The sequence below is a fragment of the Oncorhynchus keta genome, unplaced genomic scaffold (genome assembly GCF_023373465.1).
Source record: "Oncorhynchus keta strain PuntledgeMale-10-30-2019 unplaced genomic scaffold, Oket_V2 Un_contig_3627_pilon_pilon, whole genome shotgun sequence".
Taxonomy (NCBI): Eukaryota; Metazoa; Chordata; class Actinopteri; order Salmoniformes; family Salmonidae; genus Oncorhynchus; species Oncorhynchus keta.
Window position 1 is genome coordinate 58,084 of NW_026287341.1, and position 12,902 is coordinate 70,985.

The 12,902-nt window shown below is 45.2% G+C and overlaps 1 protein-coding gene and 1 long non-coding RNA gene across 3 annotated transcripts; both read right to left on the reverse strand.

The window, feature by feature from the left end:
• Window positions 1-154: 154 nt before the first annotated feature.
• Window positions 155-11,715, reverse strand: hmox2b (heme oxygenase 2b). Its single transcript, XM_052508453.1, has 8 exons — window positions 11,620-11,715; window positions 10,781-10,860; window positions 6,901-7,037; window positions 6,389-6,506; window positions 5,730-5,942; window positions 5,154-5,429; window positions 3,172-3,301; window positions 155-2,844 (listed from the first exon to the last, which is right to left on the reverse strand). The coding sequence occupies exons 3-8, from the start codon at window positions 6,981-6,983 to the stop codon at window positions 2,717-2,719; spliced, it is 948 nt and encodes a 315-aa protein (XP_052364413.1). The 5' UTR covers window positions 6,984-7,037; window positions 10,781-10,860; window positions 11,620-11,715; the 3' UTR covers window positions 155-2,716.
• Window positions 3,308-4,475, reverse strand: LOC127924070 (uncharacterized). 2 transcript variants are annotated; one of them, XR_008116674.1, is made up of 3 exons: window positions 4,352-4,475; window positions 4,211-4,291; window positions 3,308-3,988 (listed from the first exon to the last, which is right to left on the reverse strand). It is a non-coding gene; the product is annotated as an uncharacterized LOC127924070 (long non-coding RNA). The 2 variants fall into 2 exon arrangements; XR_008116673.1 differs by having other exon boundaries at window positions 3,308-3,934; window positions 4,076-4,291.
• Window positions 11,716-12,902: the final 1,187 nt, after the last annotated feature.

The following is a 12,902-nucleotide window of genomic DNA, read 5'->3' on the forward strand; positions in this document are numbered from 1 at the left end:
GGAGAACGGCCCAATGACCCTGGTCTAATACTTCAAGTAATAACTGAGCTGAATTGCAAGTGACATTACTAAGCACAGATCTGTTAGCAGTTGGATATGTGTATCTTAGTAACACAAGGAATGTATTAAAACAGGGAAAATAATGACAAAAGTATACAGGAAATTCAACCATTTATTTTACTACAATGTATTCCTGTGATTTTCTTTCACAAAATGAGACCAGTGACATTTGTAGTAAATCGTCAGTCACTGATAAAGCTTGAGTTAGATTGCAGTGTACTTACTGTACAAGACTAATGGGTTTGATAATACGGTTACTGTTTGCTTTCTATTACAGCCGACAAGGCAAGAAAGAGTCACGCAACGTGTGTCTGTCAAGCACTCACTGAGATCACTAGGCTTCCATTAGTCCATCGCCAACAACACTCACACCTCGACACCTGAGATTATGGGTCGTGTTCATTAGGGCCCACCTTTCAGAAGAGTTTAATTGGACAAGTCCAGTTAGTCCCTCCATATTTCAGTCTTCTTCTGTTTAGTGCCTAATGAACACAACCCAAGTCTGGTCATTCCAGAACTCCTTCAACATGTTCTAAATACTGCAACAGTTCCATCCCCTGAAAACAAATACTACAATTGCATTTACATTGAACTAAAATATGACAAGTCTTGCAATGTTTCTTAAGTATATAATTTCATTAACATGAACCTGAGACCCAACACGTACATGACTAATGAGGCTCTGGACTGGTCTGGACAGCCATAACTACACCTGGGTCATGTTCATTAGGGCAACATGTTTTACCACGGAAATCAAACATTTCTTATTGGACTAATTAAGATAATCCCGGTTTCATTCTGTTTGGTTAATACCTCAGATGGAGGAAGGACTACTGAACACATAATACGTCATCTAACACCTGCAAAGAATTCAAGGAAATACACCAGAGATGGATAGGAGAGAACCACAGACCTGAACACACAGCATAGAACCTGTTTATAATGAACCGAGATAATGTCATGTCAGCAACTTGACCTTTGGTATTCAGCATTCTGGCCTTTAACAACTTCTCCACCTTCAAGCGAAAGCATAGAATACAACGCAAACTGCTGTCTTCAATGTTAAAACTACAAACAAATCAAGGAATGTAATGTTGATGTCAGTGTGAATCCTGAAAAGGATCTGCTAAATACTGTATTGCCCTTATATTTCCTCAGATACAAACCTATGGTCACCTGCACAACACATTGTTCTCCACAACCAAACAACGATGGATCAACCTCATCAGGTTGGTGCATAGCTTTCAAGTCTTCAATGTTATCCATTCAGACTGATGAGGTGCCTTGTCTTCACCAATCTAACCCCATCTCACCTGTCCTGCCCCATCTCCCAGACCATTACACTAGCTGCTCTATTCGCTGCCTCTACCTGGTGTTCATAGGCCTAGAACAATACTGAAAATCAACTTTATACACGTTTCCAGGACGGATGTGTCCGTTTTCAGACACTCTGCTCCTCTCTAGACTGCCTGAGTGCCAAGCAAAGGACAAGGAACTGGACAGCACTAGATAACTAAGTCCAACATAGCATAAAACAAAGAAATACACTTCAGAAATGATGAATAGTAATATTGCTCGTCCATCCTAAAACAAGAACTAAGTGTCCATCCTGCCACTCACTCACTGTCTGTGCTTTTCACAGGAGGTTGGAATTTTCTGCCTGCGTTCATTTGGAGAGAAGAGAAAAATAATACATTGTGATGTGTGACAACCGTTGGCAACATTTTAAAGTCTAGACCTTTCTAAAAAAAGTGTGCCCTTGCTGTCAGTTAGCCTGTGCTGTCCGTAACCAAATCTTGGGACTACTCCCAAGAGAGTATCACCCCATAACCATTAATACAAACTTTAAAAGATGTCGCTCAACCTACTCACACAAAGAGATAGTAGTCTGCCCTACAGAAATACTCCTACACTTTGCCAGATCTGCATATTAACATATGCATAGAACGTGTTACTTTGACTGTTTCTGGCTCAGCAGTGTTTGAGTTGTGCTGGTGCTCACCGCTACGGAGTGCCAGCACCTCAAATGCTCTACTTGTTCAGTTCCACCACCTAAATAAAAAAGTACCGGCACCTAATTCAGTCCACTTCAAGCAAAGGCTCACTGCTCTAATATTTTCAAGATTACATTTTGGTTTGATGGACTGATTGTGAGGACACCCAGGAGACAGCAGAATATAGTCCTTCAAATCACCATGGCAACATAAGTGTCAAAATCCACAAAGGCTTTTTTGTCATAGCAGGATAGCTGTTTTTTCCCTCCAACTCTATTGAATCACTCCATAATACAATTGTTTGGGATTATTAAAGAGACTTCAACCTGACAACAAATCACACTATAATCTAAACAAGTAAGATCAACTGTCATCTCAAGAAGAAATAAATGCTATAACAGGTTTGAATTTTAAAAAATGGCTCTAAACTGGTACTAAGAGCTACAAATATGACCAACCATACTGAGAAGATACAGGATGGAGGGAGAGTGAGAGAGAGGTAGTAGAGAGAGAAAATTAGAGGAGAGGAGGAGGGAAGGTTACAAGGTCTGGGTACGGATGGGTTCTCATCCAAACGTTCAGAAAACAATTCTTCTCGTCTTCCCTCCCTGTTTTTCTTCCTTCTTTCCTGCAGAACAGCCAACAATTGGCTGTGGGTCGGATCACATGAAGTACCACGCAGCCAATCCGGCGAGGGCGGCGACCCAGGCGGCGAATAGGACCTGGCCTGTGGGGTGTCTGAGGACGGCCATGGCCAGCTGACCGAAGTACGCCGAGCCCCCACTGGCCGCTGAGATAGACAGGGGACAAAGAACACAGTCAGCAAACCTCCCACATTACCATGTGAAACACTCATACCATTTTTAACACCACTAAGCCAGGTCAAGCAGTACTGCACTGGCCTGGTTAGGGAGCCACCGTAGATGCTGGAGCCATGCTGGAAAGGACAATGTGAAAAGCACATTTCCAAGCCAGCCAGACAGTGTGGTAAGGGTATTGTGGTTCTAAATGCCCACGTATTGCTAACATGGCACAACAATTCTTTCTTTCAGGTGGTTTTCTGGATCAAATCACTTTGTTTCCAGACAGAGCCTACAGGAGTTGTGTGTCAGCGTACCCATTTGTGCGGCGTAGTAGGGGCATTTGTTGATGTCTCCTCCGGTCCCATGGGCCCCGTGAACGGGCATGCCCGCGTCCATGACCTCCTCCTGGATATCCTTACCCATCTCCTCTAGCTCATCAAATACCTGACACCAAACACAGGGGATTACAACTGGTTCATTTTCACTCAGCACAAACAGAACAAAAGGTTAAACAGGGAGGTACCATCTGAAAAGGTCCAATAAGGAAAGCTTATTTTTCACAACACTTTGGAACAGTTTGATATTGTGTGTCCTGATGAACACAATCTCTGAACTGAAACAGTAAGCTGAATTGTGTTGACCCAGAGTTTAGCACAAACAGTTTCACAATGTGACTGGGTCGGTGGGTGAGTGAAAGGAGTGATATTTAACTTAAGGAGGTGCCACTGGTCAAAGAAATGTCCATGATGCAGAACCGTAATAAGATCAAGTTCAACATCTGACATTCATGTAATGTAATCAGAAGCCAGATGTGAGGAAGTGAATTAATGATCATATCTGAGCACTTGAAATATGATAGATGGCACATTGTCTGGCTACGCTCTCAGAACCAGTTAGCAGAGTGGTTACGGTGATAAGCACAAATCCAACCATCTGCTGTTGGCCAAAGACTCTAATTTTCCCTGGGCACAAGACTTATCTCCAAAGACAGGATCAATACAGTGCCTGGTTACTGAGCTTAAATGATTCATTCAATTATACAATACTGACAAATGCAACTAAACGACCGCGGCCTACCTCAGAGACTAAACGACCGCGGCCTACCTCAGAGACTAAACGACCGCGGCCTACCTCAGAGACCGCGGCCTACCTCAGAGAGACTCGGAGAAACGACCTACCGAGCCTACCGCGGCCAGAGACTAAACGACCGCGGCCTACCTCGGAGACTAAACGACCGCGGCCTACCTCGGAGACTAAACGACCGCGGCCTACCTCGGAGACTAAACGACCGCGGCCTACCTCAGAGACTAAACGACCGCGGCCTACCTCGGAGACTAAACGACCGCGGCCTACCTCAGAGACTAAACGACCGCGGCCTACCTCAGAGACTAAACGACCGCGGCCTACCTCAGAGACTAAACGACCGCGGCCTACCTACCTCAGAGACTAAACGACGGCCTACCTCAGAGACGCGGCCTACCTCAGAGACTAAACCTCAGAGACTAAACGACCGCGGCCTACCTCAGAGACTAAACGACCGCGGCCTACCTCAGAGACTAAACGACCGCGGCCTACCTCAGAGACTAAACTAATGCGGCCTGGCTTCCTCTGAAAACAAAACATCTATTTTTATTTAACTAGGCAAATCAGGCAATAACAAATTCTTATTTACAATGACGGTCTAACCCTGCCCTAACCCGGACGACGCTGGGCCAATTGTGCAGCGCCCTATGGGACTCCCGATCACGACCGGTTGTGATACCGTCCGAGATCGAACCCGGGCATGTAGTGACGCCTCTAACACTGCGATACAGTACCTTCCATAGACCGCTGCGCCACTCAAGGACCCACAGATATGAGATGGCAATATTTCCAGCCATCACCTAGAAGGAATTATTAGAAGACCCACCATTTACTGGAAGACCCACCACACCAGCAGGTGCAGCAGTCTCCATTTACTGGAAGACCCACCACACCAGCAGGTGCAGCAGTCTCCGTTTACTGGAAGACCCCACCCCACCAGTAGGTGCAACAGTCTCTGTTTACTGGAAGACCCACCACACCAGTAAGTGCAGCAATCTCCGTTTACTGGAAGACCCCACCAGTAGGTGCAACAGTCTCCGTTTACTGGAAGACCCACCACACCAGTAAGTGCAGCAATCTCCATTTACTGGAAGACCCACCACACCAGTAAGTGCAGCAATCTCTGTTTACTGGAAGACCCCACCCCACCAGTAGGTGCAACAGTCTCACTCTTTAATCAACCCCAGCTCTATCTTCCCTTCCCCTTCCTCACCTCCATGTTGAACTGAAAGGCCAGCACGGCCTCCGCCACCAGCCTGTCCTTGGTGGCCATGTCCAGCTCCAGCTCATTCATCCGGCTCCGGTACAGCTGCTTGAAGGCCTTGGCGCTGTGGATGCCGTCAAACTGGTAGAAGTAGACGCCCTCGCCCGTCAATGGCAACTTCAGCGCCCGCTGGGCCACCTTCTTCAGCACCTGGCCCCCAGACAGGTCGCCCATGTAACGGGTGTAGGCATGGGCCACCAGCAAGACCGGCTCTTCCTGACCCACCTAAATACAAATACAACTTCACTGGCTTCTGGTATTGTCAACCTCCCCTGGACTCCACACACACGCACACCAGAGGATTGAAGCAGCACAGGGAGTCACAGTGCAGCACCCATGGAGTAGCGTTAGGTCTGAAGTGCCTTGCATAAAGGCACAATGGTAGTGGATGGTGGTAATGTGAATCTGAAACCAGCAGCCCTCCAGTAGCCAGTTCAGCCCCCACTTTTATCATCGTCCAGCCTGGGACTTGAACCAGCGACCTTCTGGTTACCGGTCCACCTCTCTAACCTCTGGGTTACTCACCTGATGGATGCGTTCCACGTAGCGTTGCGTGGCTGGCGAGCAGCTGACCCGCTCCCGCCAGTCCTCACCATAGAAGTAGTCCAGGTCGCGGGACAGGGCGTCACGTCTATTCAGCTCTGGGAAGTAGAGCGGGGAGAAGTCAGGATGATCCTTGTTCCTCTCAATCTCCTCCTCCATCGCCTCGTAGGTGTAGTAGAGGGCCACATCACCCAGCTGAGCGAGAGAGAGATGCAGAATTTTACCACAAAACAAACATTTTAGGTGCAAATATTTTTCATTAATCCATGTTTGACAGTCCCTCAAATACTATGTGTGTGTCAACATTCACGTTTTCAAGATACATCCCTTTCTGTATCCTGGCAAAGTCTCACAAAGTGAGGATGTCAAAGCACTTCATGTTCTTTAAAGCCTTACAAGATATTGTTGTTCAGTACAGTGGTTGTTCATTACCAGTGGTGCTGAAAGACCCATCATGATTCTTGACAGTAATATCTTTCAAAGTGTTTGCAAAGTGAGGATGTCAAAGTTAGATCAAAAAGCCTACACCCTTAACTGACTGCTGTGGATAAATCAGATGATGCATAATGTTCAAGACAGTGAATGCAGCAGTACTAAGTCTCAGAAAAGACTTAAGTGGCTGCTCTATTCTCCAGACTGACCTTGAAGAGCTCCTTGCGGATGCGCCCCCTGAGGAAGTCCTTGACAAACTGGGTGTTCTCCGCCTTCTCGTGAACCTCTTTGGTCCCGGCAGCCAGCAGTTCAGAAAGGTCTGTGGGGCTGTGGGGAGGGCACACTGGCTGACACCGCATGGGAAACTAGAGGCACACACTAACTACATGACCCATAGGGCTGGCTTCCCAAACCCAGATTAATCCTAGTTCTGGAGAAGAAGAAACAACACTTTCAATGTAGCCTATTCTCCATTGAGCATGCTTTTTACTCCAGGAGAAGGTTTAATCTGTGTCCGGGAAACAAGCCCATTGTGTTTAACTCTCCTCAGAAATAAGAGAGACAGACCAAATCTGACAGAACTGAAACATACCATGCCCACACCCTGGCACTCAAACATACACTTGAGAGAGGAAACCTCTCACTTCCAGAAACTGCCCAGCCCCCATCCATTTTCAGAAATAGCACTGAAGTGAAGTTAGACCATCCCAGATGTCTATACCTGAGAGTGTCTTCTGGCTCTTTCTCTGCATTCACCAGGCCTCCTCCATCGGCGACACTCTCCGCCTTCACAGAGTCCTCCATCTTTTCTGCAGACAGCTTGGTCCCGTCACTCAGACAGACAGTCTTTGCCAGTCTCTGCCAAAGACAGAACACCAAAACAAGACCCACATATTCAAAACTGACTCACTATTGAGTGGGTGGGGTAGCCTACATGAGAGCCACATGGCCTAGATACAGTATGTGCAGATAGATAGATAGATAGATAAGTAGTGCTTTTGTAAACAGAAGCCCAAATGTCCATGACAATAGAGTCTTAAGGGATAGTTGGAGATTTTGACAACTTATCAATTGTTTCCATTTACCCAGTCAGATGAACTCATGGATATCATTTGTATGTCTCTGCATGCAGTTTCAATGAAGTTGAAGGTAATTAGTGTTAATGGAGCAATTGCCAACTAGCGTGAGTGTAATGACTGAAAGTCTATGGGATCAGCTAGCATGCTCCTCTGACTATGGGTATGCTGTCCACGCTGTGTTCTGGTGTACCGTTTGACAGCTAGCATAAACAGTAGCCCAACATGCTCCTCTGACTATGGGTATGCTGTCCACGCTGTGTTCTGGTGTACCGTTTGACAGCTAGCATAAACAGTAGCCCAACATGCTCCTCTGACTATGGGTATGCTGTCCACGCTGTGTTCTGGTGTACCGTTTGACAGCTAGCATAAACAGTAGCCCAACATGCTCCTCTGACTATGGGTATGCTGTCCACGCTGTGTTCTGTACCGTTTGACAGCTAGCATAAACAGTAGCCCAACATGCTCCTCTGACTGGGTATGCTGTCCACGCTGTGTTCTGGTGTTTGACAGCTAGCATAAACAGTAGCCCAACATGCTCCTCTGACTATGGGTATGCTGTCCACGCTGTGTTCTGGTGTACCGTTTGACAGCTAGCATAAACAGTAGCCCAACATGCTCCTCTGACTATGGGTATGCTGTCCACGCTGTGTTCTGGTGTACCGTTTGACAGCTAGCATAAACAGTAGCCCAACATGCTCCTCTGACTATGGGTATGCTGTCCACGCTGTGTTCTGGTGTACCGTTTGACAGCTAGCATAAACAGTAGCCCAACATGCTCCCTCTATGGGACTATGGGTATGCTGTCCACGCTGTGTTCTGGTGTACCGTTTGACAGCTAGCATAAACAGTAGCCCAACATGCTCCTCTGACTATGGGTATGCTGTCCACGCTGTGTTCTGGTGTACCGTTTGACAGCTAGCATAAACAGTAGCCCAACATGCTCCTCTGACTATGGGTATGCTGTCCACGCTGTGTTCTGACAGTGTACCGTTTGACAGCTAGCATAAACAGTAGCCCAACATGCTCCTCTGACTATGGGTATGCTGTCCACGCTGTGTTCTGGTGTACCGTTTGACAGCTAGCATAAACAGTAGCCCAACATGCTCCTCTGACTATGGGTATGCTGTCCACGCTGTGTTCTGGTGTACCGTTTGACAGCTAGCATAAACAGTAGCCCAACATGCTCCTCTGACTATGGGTATGCTGTCCACGCTGTGTTCTGGTGTACCGTTTGACAGCTAGCATAAACAGTAGCCCAACATGCTCCTCTGACTATGGGTATGCTGTCCACGCTGTATTCTGGTGTACCGTTTGACAGCTAGCATAAACAGTAGCCCAACAAATCCTTAAGAGAGGTGTTGCTTTTTTTCTGAAACTGAAAATACAGAAAGGAAATATTTCTTAACTCCAAACAATAACAAGGTAAACCTAACATTTAAGAACAACAAGGCAGAAAAACACTTTACATAACATTAGCCAAGTTAGAAAGCAGAACCATAGAACAGTAAATTTAGCTAGCTAACTTAAGTTAGTAAGTAAAAAATAATGCCACCACCGTGAAACATTTTTCTCTCTGTATAATAGCTAACATAGTATTGTAAGTATCATAACAATGCTTGCAATGGGCATAAATGCAGATTACTGAAAATAAACAAATGTAATGATTGCTGTTTTGACAAGGTAGCTAGCTAGCTATCCCTGACAGAGCTGTTTGATTATTTTCATCGTCATGGTAACCACATGCACCAGTCTGCCTGCTAGCAAGGGATCTCTACATTCTAGATGGCATTTACATTCTATTTAAGCAATAAGGCACGAGGGGGTGTGGTATATGGTCAATATACCATTGCTAAGTGCTGCTCTTATGCACGACGCAACGCGGAGTGCCTGGATACAGCCCTTAGCTGTGGTATATTGGCTATATACCACAAAGCCCCAAGGTGCTTTATTGCTATTATAAACTGGTTACCAACGTAATTAGAACAGTAAAGATGTTTTGTCATATCACACACGTGTTATATGGTCTGATATACCACGGCTTTAAGCCAATCAGCATTCAGAGCTCAAACCACCCAGTTTATAATTGGGTCCGTGACAGTGCAAGTAGACAAAATTGCTTAATTAGTGCAAACCCAGCACAACATATCATATCAGATACAACATAGCAAACAGCATATATATATTTTCTGATGAATCCTCGGCTCATGCCTGTATAAACTTAGTATGGTAGGGTTTAAGCATAGCCTACATCTTTGAGGGTGACAACCCAAACCATCCTTATTAGTCATAATAAGTCAAATAAATTGGATATGTAATTAACTCAACTATTTACTAAAGCCACATTCATTAAAACATCAAGAAGGGTCCATGAAATGAACATCTGGCCACACAAATCAGTACCCTTTGTTATTGCTGCCTGAACATGTCTCATGTGCCAAGATTACCAAGAAAACCTTGCACAGAGGCAAAAGAGCGCTTAGGCTAATGTGGGTGGGTCTACTGCTCTATTCTGCTGCGGGCCAAAAGATTTTGTTCATTATTATTCTGCAAGTAAGACTATATTATTCTGCATTTAGCCTAATACTACACCGTCTTCATGGTGTAAACAAAAGATTGGGTATATGATATAACGCGTTAATATCCTAATGACAGTAAAACCCAATTCAAACATCTCTCTACATTTAGGAGAAGAGAGCCTAAACAGAACAGCAGCATTTGATACAGAGACTCTCCATCCAATATCTTGTTGACACGTAGCCTAGTTATGACCAGCAGAACATCAGTCCAAACACAGGTTAGGCTAGATCTATAGAATAAGCTCTACAGAAACACCTGAGATTTTTCAGATCAGTGTCACTTCAGTAACAGGAGCAGCCTACCACAATAAATATGACAATTATGAGTAGCTTCTGTGCCTTATGATATCAGGTCCAATCCACTTCAAGTCCACATGAGAAACCTCCCGAGTGGTGCAGCGGTTTAATGCCCTGCATCGCCGTGCTTGAGACATCACTACAGACCCGGGTTCGATCCAGCTGCGACCGGGAGACCCGTGAAGAGGCGCACAACTGGCCCAGCGTCGCGCGGGACAGGGAAGGGTTTGGCCGGCCGGGATGTCCTTGTCCCATCACTCTCTAGCGACTCCTGTGGCGGGCCGGGCGCATGCACACTGACATGGTTGCCAGTTGTACGGTGTTTCCTCCAACACATTGTTGTGGCTAGCTTCAGGGTTAAGCAAGCAGTGTGTCAAGAAGCAGTACGGCTTGCCAGCATCGTGTTTTGGAGGACGCATGGTTCTTGACGTTCGCCTCTCCCATACGGGAGTTGCAGAGATGGGACAAGACTAAGGAAACCTCTCACCAATATACCAATTGGATATCACAAAATTGGGGCGAAAAAGGAGTTAAAAATAATAAATACCATCCACATGATTAACACATGTTCACCATGCCTACCAGATAAGTTTGGGAGATGCAGTCGTCAATGCAGGCAGGGGAAGCAGTGGAAATGCTCTTTTCTTACCAATTATGTGTTGTTGTTGTCGTCTTGGGGCGTTGGTGGTCACTGGTCAAACGTCCTCTGACAGTTGATTCAGCTGTGACCTTATTCAGAGTGCCAGAGATAAGGGAATGTGTGTGTGACTTTGGCAACACTGACACACAAGTAACAACACAGTGAATAGCTGGCACAACATAGCAGGGGCCGAGCATTAGAAGGCCCTAGTCGCTTCACATAGTAATGAGGAAAGTCAACAATGAAGAGGCCTGGAACTACACAGAGAGCCAGACAAAGGAGCTCATAGTACACACATTGCTAGATGTTCAGTTAGTCTTGTGTTTACAAGCTAACTAACTGTAAACTGCATCAAATAGTAGTTCTGGTTGTATCCATGATAGTGTTCCAACACTAGTTACATGCCATTTGATCAAATGCGTCTTACATTTGAGGATATGGCAAGGGAGTATTGCAAGCTAACTAACATCAGAATGTCGATTGGTCTTGCTAACGTTGTAACAAAGACGCTAACTGAGCTAGCCACCACCAGCAGAGCAGTTAACTAGTTGAACAATTTAGCCCTTGACATCAAGGCACTGAACTGGCAGCTGTTAGACATGTTCCATGCTAGCGATCTATGTATAGTAGTTGCTAGTCTTTGGATGAAACCGTTTACAAGTGTTATAACCAGCGCCAGCTAATTAAACAGTTAATACGTGATTTACTTCAGGATGACAATGTGTCAAACATCTTAGAATACCCTAATTTACTGTTGTGATGCTGTAGAAAGCTAAATAACTCACATGGGGTTATCTAGCATCCTACTCTGCCCCTATTGTACAGAGAATAAACATACAGTAGCTTACCTTCTCTGCGCACTCTGCGGAGCTCTTCTTCAGTGTTGCTCAAAACATAGGAAATGTAGTCTTGCTTATTCTTCTTTGAGATTGGGTTGGCTGACCGCATCCAACTTTTAGGTGCATACACCGCCACCTACTGTACTGGAGTTTGAGCTCAGTCACGGACTACCTACATTAACTTACGGTAATACAAAATTGGGGGAAAAGGAAAATTACCCTGGCAACTATTAGCTCTCACTAAAAAAAAACACCACCCCATTCCACAATTTAACCTTATCTAATCCTACTCCAGGCCAACGGTCTAAGAGGACAGAACACTACCACTCAACATCCCTGCAAGTCTTCTGCAGTAAAACCTCGCAATCCCAAGTACTTCTCTACAGCTGCCACCACAACCTCTATTTTCTGTGACTTGTGTTCCATTTCCGTAGTACAGTTGACAACCATGGCTATAAATGCCAAGAAACCCACCTCACTGAAACACATATTCTTCTTATCCCTCTTTATTGGTCTCTGCCTACTCACAGCAACCTTGTCATGTACACATCTTCCTCTACCTCTCTCTTCACTTCTTCAGCATATGACACTTTCTGTACTAATGTTAATCACTGACCTCAACCTGGCTTTGTCTCACCAGACACCTCCGATCTCCAGCCCCATGGGCAACCAACAGTTTACATACACAACTTTGTCCACCGATACTACACATTCCTTCATCTCATTCCCTCCTGCACTTTCTCACATCTAGGATTCTCCTTCCTACACACTGCGGCAACCCCTAAAACACAGGTGCATTGCAGTCTTGGGAACAATGTGAACAGAAAGAGAATACGAGATTTGGATGACTGAGTTAGCCACGCTATGGTGCGCCACATTAACTAAATGCCACAGTTACATTCACTTGTATAAATTAATGTGAGTCTGTTCGAATTAATTAATTAATTAATGGACTGAAGAGAGTCTCATGTTTTAATTAATTAATTGTCAGTGGATGCTCTTTAAAAAGACAATGTCAGATGATTTATTTCCTTGTTTTTATCGTCACTACCAGAACATCTGTAGAGTGTGCAATGGATCTGATTATCATGGTGGTGGGGATGGACTGATTTGTGATCAATACAATCATTGTGAGGGGCAGAGGAAAGGCAAGTAAGTATGATAGGCACTCCATTGAACAGCTTTTAGAAACAGGAAAACTGGGAAAAATGTGTAACTATATGTAATGTGCTCCTATGTGTAATATGTTAGTATATGTAATATGTTACTATACAGTATGTAATGTGTTACCA